The sequence below is a fragment of the Neodiprion lecontei genome, chromosome 1, assembly GCF_021901455.1.
Source record: "Neodiprion lecontei isolate iyNeoLeco1 chromosome 1, iyNeoLeco1.1, whole genome shotgun sequence".
Taxonomy (NCBI): Eukaryota; Metazoa; Arthropoda; class Insecta; order Hymenoptera; family Diprionidae; genus Neodiprion; species Neodiprion lecontei.
In genome coordinates this window covers 24,623,693-24,637,243 of record NC_060260.1, presented here as the reverse complement: position 1 = coordinate 24,637,243, position 13,551 = coordinate 24,623,693, and the positions used below count along the sequence as shown (strand labels likewise).

General features: G+C 40.2%; 1 protein-coding gene across 4 annotated transcripts in view; it reads left to right on the top strand.

The window, feature by feature from the left end:
- Positions 1-13,551, top strand: part of LOC107223904 (four and a half LIM domains protein 2) — a 142,906-nt gene that overhangs the window by 48,014 nt on the left and 81,341 nt on the right. For 2 of the 4 annotated variants that reach the window (XM_046743210.1, XM_046743173.1), the window contains exon 2: positions 56-145. In XM_046743210.1, coding sequence (XP_046599166.1) covers positions 108-145 — 38 coding nt within the window. In that variant the 5' untranslated portion in view covers positions 56-107. Of the gene's footprint in view, positions 1-55; positions 146-11,873; positions 11,990-13,551 lie in introns of those variants that run through there. The other 2 variants (XM_046743186.1, XM_046743200.1) reach the window with 2 other exon arrangements.

The window sequence follows — 13,551 nt, the reverse complement described above, 5'->3', positions numbered from 1 at the left end:
GCCTCGTGGCACATTCTATCTTCCGAATTTTAATGAAAAACTCTTTATCTTTTAGGGGGCGCAAATCACGGACATCGACAAGGGTCAACCTTGTTTAAAGTGCGAAGATGCCTGTTCCGGTTTTCTTCAGCATACTTGGAGGTGAGTCTTCATCTATTCGAACAATAAGTATAACTGTAGAATCGACTTATCATCGTTCGTCAGAGGTTAAATGTTACAACCAAACGTCACTCGGCCCGTTTCGATATCCTTGAAAGTTATCTGAATAAGGAAGGAAGTTGCGGGGAATCGAAAGAGGCCTCCGTAGTTACCCGATACGGCTGTCTTCCCTGCAACTTCCTGCTGTCAGTCATGAGAATTGAAGACTTCCGTGATCGGGAACTCTTCGTTGACCTAACCAATCGTACAGGTCAATGTCATTCCGAACAACGTTTTTTCCTCGTTCGGAACTGCTCGTCCTCAGAGATGCGGAGATCGAATCGCGCATCGCACTTGACGGATAAGTGACAGAAAGAGTCGGCAGGTAACAAACAGGCTTTCTGTAATAGCAAGCCTTTAACCAGAATTGTAGAATCGGTAATAATGCAGGGAAAGAACTTTTTAATGTACAGTGTATGCACCAGTCAATCCTTCTTTCCATGAATAACCACAAGGGTCGATATATTATGTGATTAATGGGGACTTTCCGGAGAACGATTCTGCTTTGTACGTTTTATCGCTAAATCCTTTCTGCCGACGAGCTTAAATCTCAAATTTTGCCGACGATGACGTGTAGAATGTCTCGTCGCAGAGTCGCGGACGCAAGCGACGCCTGCAGTGCCTGCAACCCAACTGACATTGGCGTGTTGTGCGACAGGCGTTTCTCAGATACAACATGCATACGTGTTACGTTGGGTTCGACGTCGAGTGGTCTCTGCTGGTGAGAAACGGCTTGGAAATATTACACGTACCTCGGTAAATAGGTGTATAATTAAGTTCATACCTACGTAATCTGGAAATTTCATCCTACCGAGGTGTTTTACCGCAAAATTTACGGTTAGAAATCTGCTGCTGCAGCTGAGACGTTCGTTGCAGGCAATCATAGCGGCTCCGGGAAATAGGCGAATGAAGTGTTGAATCATGCTGTGATGCTGCAGGAACTGCTGCGAGAAGCGAGAGGCATTGCGGCATCTTCATCTAACCTACACTACTCGTACACCACAACTTAATAATGGTAAAATACAAGACGGGGAGATCATTTACGGAATCATGCGATGCAACACCAGCAGATATTACACCGCACTGTAATAATATCAGGCGAGTTCAACAGTCTGTTAGATCTAGGGCATTTTTGCGAAAACATTGACTATGCATTTCTATGGAAAGCATGCACATGATTTCTTTTTGTGGTTAGATAGTACTTTTGTTTTCTTCTTTATCAACAAGCTGCGATTAGGTATACATGTCGAAGACTTTCAAACAAGCAATGATGGTTATCTTTGGTTCATCAATGAAAATACGTAAATATCAGTTCGAAAATCGTAGGAGGAAAGGAGATTATTCAAAACGTGAAGAAGGGAGAATTATTGCAGCTGTTGCGTGGCTGTCTCCGTACCGTCGTTATAAGCTTAATTTCCTTCTCTAGTTTCACTTCATGTTCTCGTATGTATAAAACGTTTCACCGTAGGTTATAACCGGCTTCTGGCTTTCCAGGTTTCGACGAAAAAAAGAAACAACGAAAACAAAGTGTAATAAAAAAGGGAGCATAACGGATTAAGCTGTGAACACTGAAACACTCTCACTGTCGATTAATCGTATGCAAGAACGTTAATTGAATTCAATCAACTCATTTCCAGTACAGTGCTCTCTGATACTCCGAAATCCCCAACTGGACATACGAGCTTAACTAACAACGAGAGTGTCAGACCTCGGGATCACGGATTTTGCTGAAACTTTTAGGGACGTTTTTTTACACCAAAATATAGAGCTTCTCGTGTGTAGCTTCATCCGTTGGACCTCTTTTCACTCGGGTCAACATTGACTAAATTGGCACTACGATGAATGAAATTCCGCAGTAAACGAAACCTGTTGTAGACTTTTTCCTTAAATATGAATTTTTCTTGTCCTCTGTTTCAGTCTTGGTGATAGGTTCTTACTTTAAACTGTGAATTTCCGACAACCCGATCTGTCGTAAATTGAACAAATTAAGGCCCAATGAATAAATTCAACCATGAGAAGTCCCAACCATTGGGCTAAAGAAGCACCCCTGGAAGTTTCAGCAAAATCCATGATCTGGAGGTCTGATACTTTCCTCGCACTTGTACGCAAATCCACCATAACGGTAAAAAGTGTAGATACGTCAAAAATAGATTCGCCTCGTGTATCAAGCGAGGCAATTCGTCGTACCATTCGATGTATCGTAACTTGTAACCTCCGTTGATTCGTTTCAAAGATTGCTGCGTTGACCGATTTGTAGCAGCTGTTTGCGCCATGTTTCATTTTCACTTCGTATCGGCGCCCGACTAGACAATTGAGCGGTGTTAATAAGGATGCGGTAAATTCAACTGCTGTGCAGAGTTACTTCGCTGCTGCATCGTGTGTAAGTGTTACCGCAAACTATGTTCAATTGGAACGTTTGTCACCGAGCGCAAACCGTTGTTGTTCTCTCTCCCAGAGTAGAAAAAAAATAAAAATAAAAAAAAAAAAAATTGCGCACTTCGTTGGTACAGCTTTCTTCCTGTACCACGGATGCTGGTTAAATTCAGACGTGGGGCTGTAAATTTACGACGTCACATCTCGAGCCGTGACGAATTTCAGAGGGATTTGAAGCGGGGGCTCCGAAACGCCTGACTTTACCGCTAGACAAAATTTATATCATAATTTTCTGCCCAGTTGCGCATTTGGCAGGTTAGAGCATACCTCATCTACTTTCTAGACGCCGGACTGCAATCCGTATAATCTCGCGCAGTAGTGGCTATTTGAATAATTCTAACAGGAGTAATTTGTTAGCCTGAGAAAGCTAGAGACCGTCCAAATTTTTTAATTACGTTCGATGTGTGTTTATAGAACCTTTTTGATAGTTGATATTTCCTTTTGCGTACAATAATTTAGCTAGTATCAATATGCATTGACCATAAACTAATTTTAATCATGTAATTGTTCATTTGCTGGTTGAATAATTTTTTTATGCTCAAACGTTAGGAAATTTTGATTAATCTTATTGATTAATTGTTTAGAATTTTTGGTGACAAGTGAGATTCAGAGTAGGTGCAGATTTTCTGGTGAATCATTGCTGAATAATTAAAGCGATTCCTAATTCAAGTAAATCCGTCCAAGTACAGTCTGTTTATAAGACGGAATGTCTCGTGGTCGAATTCAGTCAAAGAGCTATTGTTACAAGAAATTAGGTCAACTCGGTGCTTAGATTTCAGACACTTTGGTCTTTAGCTGTTTAGACGAATTGCCTTAGGGACCAAATGTACTTGTAAATATTTTCACACGTCGGTATTCAGTTGTAACAATTGTAGCCAAATTGAAATTTACAAGTCGTGGAAATTTCGTTAAAAGGAAATGATCAATCCAGGGTATTTTCTGCAACGTCAAAGAACTCTGTCATGTACATCTGAAAATGGTCTGGATTTCAACAATTAGAAACGAAAGTATGGAAAATCCGCGCAGCGGTTGACTTGATTTTATACAACTGACTTTTTCTTTGCCTAAAGAATTTGATGTCGATACGGATGAAGAATTGAAAATATCTCGTTTGCGCATGATTACTGTGTTAAAAAAATTTCCGACGACTTACAACCGAGTAGCTGTAATTCAACTGATGTGCCAAAAGGTCGTATTTTTTTTTTTTTTTTCCAATACTCCTGCTCCCCTTTGACGTCTATACATACACTCCTTGACTTGGCAGTCGACCGTTTAAACCACTCTTTTTAAATCGACCACTTCTCTTTCGTCGACTCCAGTGAAACCACGTGCTCGGTATTTATAGTTTTACAGCATGCTATTTAGCTGACTGAAATCAGACCACATCGCCGCAACGACACCGAATCGTATACGAATTTATGTACCTATACCTATAACAATATAAAATCAGCCGAACCGCAACGAGATTCTGAGTTGCGATTGAAACGCGATATCAATTTTTATATTTTCCGCGTAAGTTAACGTCCGGCTGACGTTTGTTTAGACATTTGCCGGGTTTCCGTTCAGTCACGTTTGGCCGACGAGTTGTATCAATCGGTTTTTATTTAAAAATTTATTTTCCGTTACATCCTGTTCGACTTTCGTTTTATTTTGAAAACCGTTTGAATCGTAGCGACAATTTGGCACCAGCTGCGAAATATGTATCACAATAACGTACACAGGTACGGCTGAGCGAATTTACCAACGTATTATTTCCGTGACAATTAGTAGTACCGAGGGTGCGGAATAATTTTCACGCATCTTTTAACTCCTATTTTAATTTTCTATTTCCGTTTTTCAATCAGGCTATTTGCGAACGCGTGCGAATCCCGCGTTTCGCTCGCCAAACTTTAAATTCTAGAAGCAGCGGTCAGGTCCAGTTTATTTCGGACTGTTGGGCGGTGCGCACAGGTTGTAAGGGTGCGTGGAAAATGCGTCACGCACCGTGAGGTAAGCTGTCACGAACACACGAGTTATACTTTTCACGTCAACAGTTTGTGCGAATCCGTAATTTCCAGTATAAACGTTGCTGAAGTTTGGTTGAAAAGTTATTAACTGACATATGTGAGGCTAGAGGAATAAATGCAAAAGTTCTGGTTGAGGTGTTCGGAAAAAAGCAAGAGAACAACAGGCGACGAGTGATATGGAGTCATACCATAAACGCGAAACGACGGTGTATTGACGAAATGCCGATCCATCAGCGAAGCTGTTAGAGCTAATTGCTCGGTGGGTAAACAGTCGGTCATGTAAACAGTATCGAGTGACCTCGTCGACTTATCCAATTAAGGACCTTTCATACGATCACACTGGATCCCTTATCCGAGCGTGTATTAGAAGATTGCTCTAGGAAAGCACGGTATCGACACTTACACTTTAAACTCGTGAGAAAAATTGACGACGAGGTTGAAAGTAGCAGCCGGAATTAGCAGCCAAACGTTCCAATGTTCATTCGAATAAGGATGTAAAGTCCGAAAATGAAAATTTTGTGAAATTCTATACTTTGAATTATGAGGATAAAACTGAACTGCATTTTTTCTATTTTCAAAAAGCTCAACACGTTTGCCCGATAACTCTGGCTGCAAGCTTCAGCTTCGTAAATTGACGGGGCAAAAGCATTTCTCGATGGGATGGAAAGTAGATAAAGCCACGCGTCGATCAAGCGTCTACGGTACAAGGGTCAAAGAGCGAACTGTAGCGACTTTCACCAACCTTATTACCCTGTTGCGTGCGTTTGAATTGAATATGACACAAAGCGCCAATCAGCGTGACTCGTCACTGAACGACAGGATTTGATCGAATTCAGGAACGTTTGAACCCTTGAAGAGTACGTACGTGTATGTTTAAAGGGCTGAGTAGTCGGAAAGCTCAGATCGGGTTATTAATCTAAGAGACACTCGTTCCAAGTCGTAAGTGTCTTAAAGAACAACATCAATTGTTACTAGAGTCTTGGGTCGTTTGGCATTAAACTAGTGAGTTCAAAGAAAAATGACACAGTAGACAATTGGAACAGATCAACGTTTCAGAAATTCCCGTACAGTGATCCTTCGCTGCAGATGTTCTTACTTTGACGGTAAATTATCTCAGCAGTTATAAAGCGTTTGGTAGATCACGTTCGTCACGTGGTCCGATACTGGAATAAAAGTGTAAAACCTACAAGTTGCTATAAAACGTGTAATATCGAAAAACACCTATTCACTCTAACGCAATTATACCGTTTATGGACGAATTTTAATTCCGGGGTCATTTACCTCACATCCTCGTTAAAAGTTGGCTGAACGAAGCGTTCCTTCAATTAGTGGAGGTCTGTGCGCATTTGGTCGATGGGCGAGAGGGATGAGAGGGATGATAACATTTGCAGTCATCGCTGTTTAGATATTCCCGGGTAAAGTCTTGCACCTTGTGCTTTTTACTTGCCGTTTCTACAAGCTCGTTGGGAAAAATTACGATGGAGAGTGAAAAAAATTAGTAACAGTCCCAGCCTTTCAGTCAGTTATGCAGTGAGTAAACAGAGGCCATTCCTTGAGGGAGGCCACTCTGCCGGTATCATCCTCGTCTGTTCGTTCATTCTACGATATTTTCTACAAGACAGCCTCTGCCGTGTTCTTTTAAATTTCTTCTCCATTCCATAGAACCCTGCTCTCACCGCTCTTCCCACAACAACTTTTTGTCCGAGTCCGACGACGTCTGAAAAGTCGAGTAAACCGACGACAGTTCGGAACGGTGCCCACCACCTGTGCCCTGCTAATCTAATTAGCGTTTTTAGAAATTATATTTCCGAGTCCCGCCTAAATAAAGAATCTTCACTCTACATTGAGAAAATACGTTTGTTTGAGTTTGCCCGAAACAAATATATTCCATTCGAATATGAACCTATAATTAGATAATTTATTTACCCCGAGCTTGCGAGCTTGAAATTTATTCACCATCAAATGAAATTTCATTCGATCAAATAAACTTTTGTTTCGAGTGAATAAATTCTTCATAATAGTATTCGTATTTAAATAAAATCTTATTTTTGGTTTGTATCTAGTGGGATTGTATATAAACTTTCCTCTTGCATACTCTTCTGTTATTACATCGTACACACGCATTGAGTTATACCGATATAATTGAATTCGTTGTCGGTTAAAAATAACGATTAAAATACCCGAAGAGCTAAACATCGTGAGGTTTTCTTTGATAAAACCACATACATTTACGGCCAGTCATATCTTGTTATACTCTCACTTTAAAGCCCGTCAGACGATTTCCGGTGGATCAGACATCCCTCGATTCTAACCGAGAGATCGTTGCTCTTGAATGACTGTAAACTTTTCCGCGCGGTGAACCTTGATGAACGGAAATCAGCGCGCGCAAGCCCGAAGGTTTCGAGTCAAGTTTATCAACACTAAACACCGTGAAGACGGTTTGGAACCGACGCGCCGATCTCGTGCAAAACGCCTTTTTTCACCGCACCGCGTGTCCCTCATTATTATCACGACCGCAGTTTTCCCGAGGCATCTCTTTCCCCGTCAACGTAAAAAACGCCCCGAGGGCTTATCGTCAAAGAATCACACCTTACCGGAGAACGCAAGTAAGTGCGCGCCATTTTGCATGTGTTCGATTCTAAACGTATCTGTCATCCTACGTAGCGACCACCTAACACTCCCATTTTACACCGTTCCAAGTTCCAAGCGAGATGCGAACGCCTGAGTCATTCCGTGCCATACGTCTATGCTAGGTACTAATTCTCTGACTTCGATTCTAGTCGCCGAGTTAAATACTTACTCCGGAGAGCGTCTCGGTTTGTGCTCGGCAAACGCTCGTTCTGCGTGCAGTTGCGGTTTCTTGGAAGAGTCTCAACGTCGCGACGCGTTTTATTGCTTGAAGAAAAAAAGAAAGAAAAAAAAAAAAAACCGTTTGTTTCTCACACTCGCAGTGTCGTCAAAAATTATCGTCTGGTTCCAATGCGTCGAGTGAAAGCTTTTTCGAGGGTAATGGGTATGTTACGGTGACGTGGTGACTAATCGATATTGTTTCAATGGAGACGAAACTGATATCCGGTCTTTTGACAACTCAATTTACCTGAAAGAATAATAAGAATGGTGGTTTGAATGCTTCGTAAATTTTTTTCCGACGTATGACGTACCTAGGATTAAAATAACGTCATGACTTTAAATTGGACTCCACATGCGTAGAGTACTTTGTATGTTTGTTTATCATTTTTTTTTTCTCGGGAACACTTTAGTCAACAGCTCGGTATTTATTTATTTTATACCGTGACTGCAGCTGTAGAGAGTTGCGCATCTTGCCGTGACAACTTACAGTAATCCTTCGTTTTTTTTTTTAAAGTAGGTACCGAGTTAAATGTGACGTGTGGTTTAAAATGTGTGCAGCAATAGGAATGTCCAATTTTATAAGTGATTTAGAATTGTGCGGTGGTTAAAGATCATCCTCCTAAACGCTTACGACGAATCAAACTAGGAGAGAAAAATTAAAACGTATAAACATAAAACATTGTTGAAACGGGTAAAGTAGCGGTGTGTATGCGATAAGATAAATGTTAATTTTGCGTAAACTGTAGAGCAAGTTCAATATTCATTGGCGGTGTAAAATATCGGTGCGATTCATCAAGCCGGACCACTTTTCAAGCTTATCCTGCGATCTGGACGCTGTTCTTTTATTGTGGAGGAGGTAGACTCGATTGCTTCATGGGTCCGAGACCAGACCGTAACCGTAAGCCAGTCTGAAAGCGTACCTGTGGGAATACGAAATTCTTTTACTTGCATATTTTTGAAAATAACTGGTCGGTGTTGACTCCTGGAGTTCTCATTCTCAAGATTCTATTTTCGAGCCAGTGTTTTTAGACACTGTAAACAATAGTTTATGACTGACACTGCGATAAAAAGGAGAGAAGTAGGTAGATTCTTACCAACACAATGTGCTACGCGCACCCGGGTATCTAAATTTTCTTAACATCGACGCGTGACGCATGATTGAGGAGGAGGGAATGTGTATCTTGTATTTTTATGTTCAGTTATATAATACGTACCGTCTATTCAATTCTTGTTTTTCAATGCTGGTGCGCTGACGATGAGTCGAAACGGAATTACAAACGAGAGGAATTTTCATATTGAAATGCTTCTGAAACGTCGACGAGATAAAGAATCGATAAAATATTCATGAACTACGACGAAAGTCAACTAACGGTCAAAATTTAATTCCTGGTGGTAGGTAAGTACTAAGCAGACACGAAACGCCCACGTTTCACAGATGAGATCATCGTTACGGTTCAAGGTCTTACTCATCTCTAATTCGTGCTTTTTAATCATCGGTGAAAGAGGGAAGCTAACGGAGCATAAAGGGGATGCGTAAAGTTTATCGGCAAAGTTATAATAGGACGAAAAAATTCTATCTCTGTACGAACGTGTCCGAAAGAACATCGGAGTCCAATCGTGAATCCAGACAGCGTTGAGTTGTTGCTGGGAAAGTAAAACAGCCTTTTTCAAGTTCGGACATTGATCGCCAATTTTTACTGCATTACCGTAACGAAGTATAACGTTAACTTGCAGTTTATCGCTGTTGTATGTTATAACTCGTAACCCAGTACTTCAGCTCTCGTAATTTGCTAATCGTAAGCTTTCGGCAAAAATTCGGAGATAAGAGTGTGAAGATAGTCGTGAGAAATGACGTCGCACAACGAAGCATGAAAACGTGACTTAGAAATTTTTCTATCAACATTCCGAACGTTTGCAGGAAAACCACTCGTACAATGAAAATCAAATCGAATCCAAAAAAAAAAGAGCTTGCACTTGAATAATTTAATTTTAATAATGATGCACAGTTGAAACATGTCGAGATCACGACGAATCAGTGTTTTGTAAAACAATTTTAAAACGGGGTTTCGTATCGTGTGCGAGATAAAAAAAAAGAAGTACAGAATAAACACCGCGAAAAGATTTCTTTAACAACGAGGAATGTCAGTGACGGCATTTATTCGCTTGGAATGTACGACACGAGGTCGTTGCGGCGCCGTCAATTAACTTTTAATTAATAAATAACTCGATACACGTTCTAGAAGAAACCTTACCCAGTTAATTAAGGTAAATACGCCCGTTTCGGTGGTTTGAAATTGGAACGCTTTCCTATCCTCTGAAAAAAAAAATGTCGCATGTCAGTAAAGCTCAGAGGAAGGAGTCAAAAGCACATTCTTAAGTGTCGATTATTTTCGTTGTAGAAAGTTACAGTAAATCGTTTCGATATCGCGCTCTCAAGATGAATCGTGCCCCCTTAACTCGAATTTATTACTCCCCCGGTTATTACATCCAACCACCTGTTTGGTGCCTCAATACTGAAACATCAGCAAGCGCGTGTGTAAGTCGTAAAAGAAAAAAAAAACAGAAACACTTCCTAGAGAAACTGACGAGGAAGCCAGATTGATTTTGTTATTGGTATTTTCTTTTTTTTTATTATTTTTTTATTCATTTTCATTCGGTTGATAGATAAACAAATACTGTATTCGTAAGCACGTTCTCACTAAACTCGGATTCTCTTGATAAAATTATTACCCCAAGTATCGAAGCCCCATCGTGACTTATGGAATGTGAAACCAAAAGTGAAGTCGTCGACTTCGGTTCGCCAGTTTCCGAAGAAAGACACTTTATCGAATATATGCTTTCACGGAATAGTTTTAGCGGTTATAATATTGTCTACCTACGTATAAACATTGTACCTATACGTATAACTTGGCTAGTGTCGAGTTAGAAATCTGGAGCAGCTGTCAACTCGGTGAGGAATTGTAACGCTAATCTATTTTGTCTGAAAACAAAACCGGGGAATCTATGCAGGCTGCGTTTAGTATACCGTTGACAAATTGAGGTATCTAAGAAGCACGGAATATAACAAGATGTCAAGTTCGTTCGGACCGCAAAATCACTTGAGACAACGAGGCTGCATTTAGAAACATTTCATTTGTTACAGTGACTGGAAAAATTCAGTCAAACGGGTATCGTTAAAACAACTGTTTGAATATTGTTGGAATTACGAAAAACGAGGTACGCGTAAACATTTTGCGATATCGTCGATCCTTTTTTGGCAATTGCAACGAAAAATCAGTTTCTGAGGTTTACTCGACTTTTTTAGTTAAATAAGGCTTTAACGTCAATTTATCGTTGCACAAGCATTAAATTTTCGCAACAGTTACAAGAAAATCTAGTAACAGCGATCGTAACGAGAAAGAATAGCAACGGATACTAGACTTTCCGGTAACAGCTAGAAAACTAATTTTCATTTTCTACCTAGAACTATATTTTTCGATTGTGGTAAAAAATGAAAATAGTTGAGGACTGAGCGGTAACCGGAACTAAAAATTTCTTTCGGTACGTAGCTCACTGTTATAAATGTTCGTAAATTTACTACACATAAGATAATAAAACTTCCATTACAATTTTAGTAAATTTCCAACAAACATTTTTGGTAACGTTAACGTAATGACAGATCGGGAGAAACATTCATTGTTGGCCAATTTTAGGATCACTTTCAAGAAGTTAGCTTCTCAGAATCAGTGTATATTTTGTTCACAGTGGTTTACTAAATTTCGGAAAAGTTACAAAGGTGCTAATCGGCAGTTTTTCCCAAACATGTATCGTTACAGTAACGTTGCTAACTTCGTTCTCACTTCAGATACGCATCTGAGTAACGCCAGTCACTCGTAATCCGGCCAATTTGCCGTCTTCAAGATACGCAAACTCTCGAAAGGCATCAAATTGAAGTTATCGCGTCCTGTACTTGAGCCGCCGTCGTTCAAAGACACGCGCGATTCAATTAGCTTCAGGTGCATTCTGCGTTCGTTCTAAGATAGACTCGTGGCCGTGATTCTATGCTCGCTGCGGCAAGCCTTGCCTCTTTGTTATCGGATTTTAAGTACATCTTTGAGTGGTTCGTTATTTTTGACTATAACGCCGTCGGTCCGTTGCTCCAGTCTCGCACGAGTTGTCGCCTTCGCGGTCTTCAGACTGAGCTTCCGTGCTCACGCATGTGCGGATATTTCATCTCGATGTTTTTCTTTCGTGTTTTTTGAAACGTGACGATGCTTGGTCTCGGGAATCGGTAACCTTATACACCCAACGTGCCTGCCCGGTCAACTTTTTAATCCAAGTCCAAGTACGCTCGTTTTCATTTCTTCTCACGGACATTTCTGCGCGAAACGACAATCCAAGGTGTGTAGGATAATATCGGGGATGACTACGGTCAGGAAAAAGGTGGAGAGTCTATCGGAGAATAGGAGAATTAGTTCTTCTTTTCATCCGCGGGATATGCAGTTGGACAAATTTTTCTCAAGGTAAAAAGCTAACGAACATACGATATGCACGATGTGTTACATTGTTTGCAGTCTGGTCGAAAGACGGTTCGGTTAAGTGTGACGCTAAAAACATTTCACAGACGTCGACGTCATTTTGGTGTCAAAAAAAGCACCCATATTGTTGCGCATTTCACAAGGAACGGTGCGGGCTTTTTCTAATTAGTCATAGCCTAAATTTTCATCCTTAGGATTTAATTTGTACGACAGTTTTTAACTGCCTACGCTTTTGTTATTACTATTGTTTCTCTCAAAAGTAGATTAATTATTTTTACAATGATTTAGTTTGGATTTATCGAACATAATGGACATTTCCTCGTATAACCGTACAACGCGTTTATTCGTTGTACTTTCGAAATTTTTTTTTTTTTTTATTCTGTCTTACTTTTTACCCAAGAATTTGTTTGTTTTTAACTCGCATTAAAAATAGTTTTAAATTGTATACTTTCACCATTTACAGTGTTCGTATTTTCTTTTAAAGCGTTGCCGCTGTTTCGACCAAACTTGGTAATTCTGGTACTTTACGATCGATATTCGAAGTTACATCGGCCGAAGATAAGTCGTATCGATTTTTGTCCTTATTTTCTGCTCGATGAATGTTAATTATCAGCAATGCCGGTAAGGGATCAATTGATTCAAATGTTGCAACACAAGCTGATCATAATCTTGCTGGTTTCCCAATAAATTCTATCGAACGAGAATCAAGCATCCAAAATTTATTTGCGTATAGCATTTCTCCAAAGATATTGAAATTCCGTTACAAGTAAAAATTCAACAACACGATTCATCGAACAAGCAATGTAAGCTATTTGTCAAATTTGACGTATAGATTTTGCTATTATCATCAAACGGATGTCCAAAAATTACCGGACGAATCAATCATGAAATGAAAATTTTTATACTGAATTGTAAAATTAGTTTCCAAGTCTGAGACCAAAAAGTGATACGAAATCGCAATCAGTTACATTTACTGCAGGAGATAATCATTAAAATTTATATTTCTTGCATGAAATAATCTGGCAAACAAAAACATGTTTTCTGGCAATTTTTCTGAAAATTGCAATCGAAAATCAGCCCACGCACAACTCACCCACAGTTGCAATCTCGCATTCGTTCGAGATTGGAGTGGACGCGACCCTTTAAGATAGGATATTTACAGTCTTCGATCGTATAGCCCTCCTCTCGACATTCATCCGTCCTGCAGGTTCGAATCGTTTCAATTTTCCACACCTCCGAGAATCCTGGACCATATCTAACCTACGCGAGAAGTTTAATCCATTTTCGGAGGAAAATGAACTGTCTAGAACCTAGACGAAAATGTATCTTATAATTTCTGTCGGGGGTTCCTTACGGGTCAATTAAGAGGGTAGTAAACTACGACGCAGTTGGCGAAAGGGTAACCGGTGACATTTTCATCTGAGTTATGGAACCAGGACCCTCGGGAGCCACTGTGCAAAGTGCTTGAACGCAGAACTTAGACGCCCTTGGGAATATCCGACTGTCGGAGAAGCTGCTCGAGGTGCTGCTCTCCGAGGTGTCAGTTT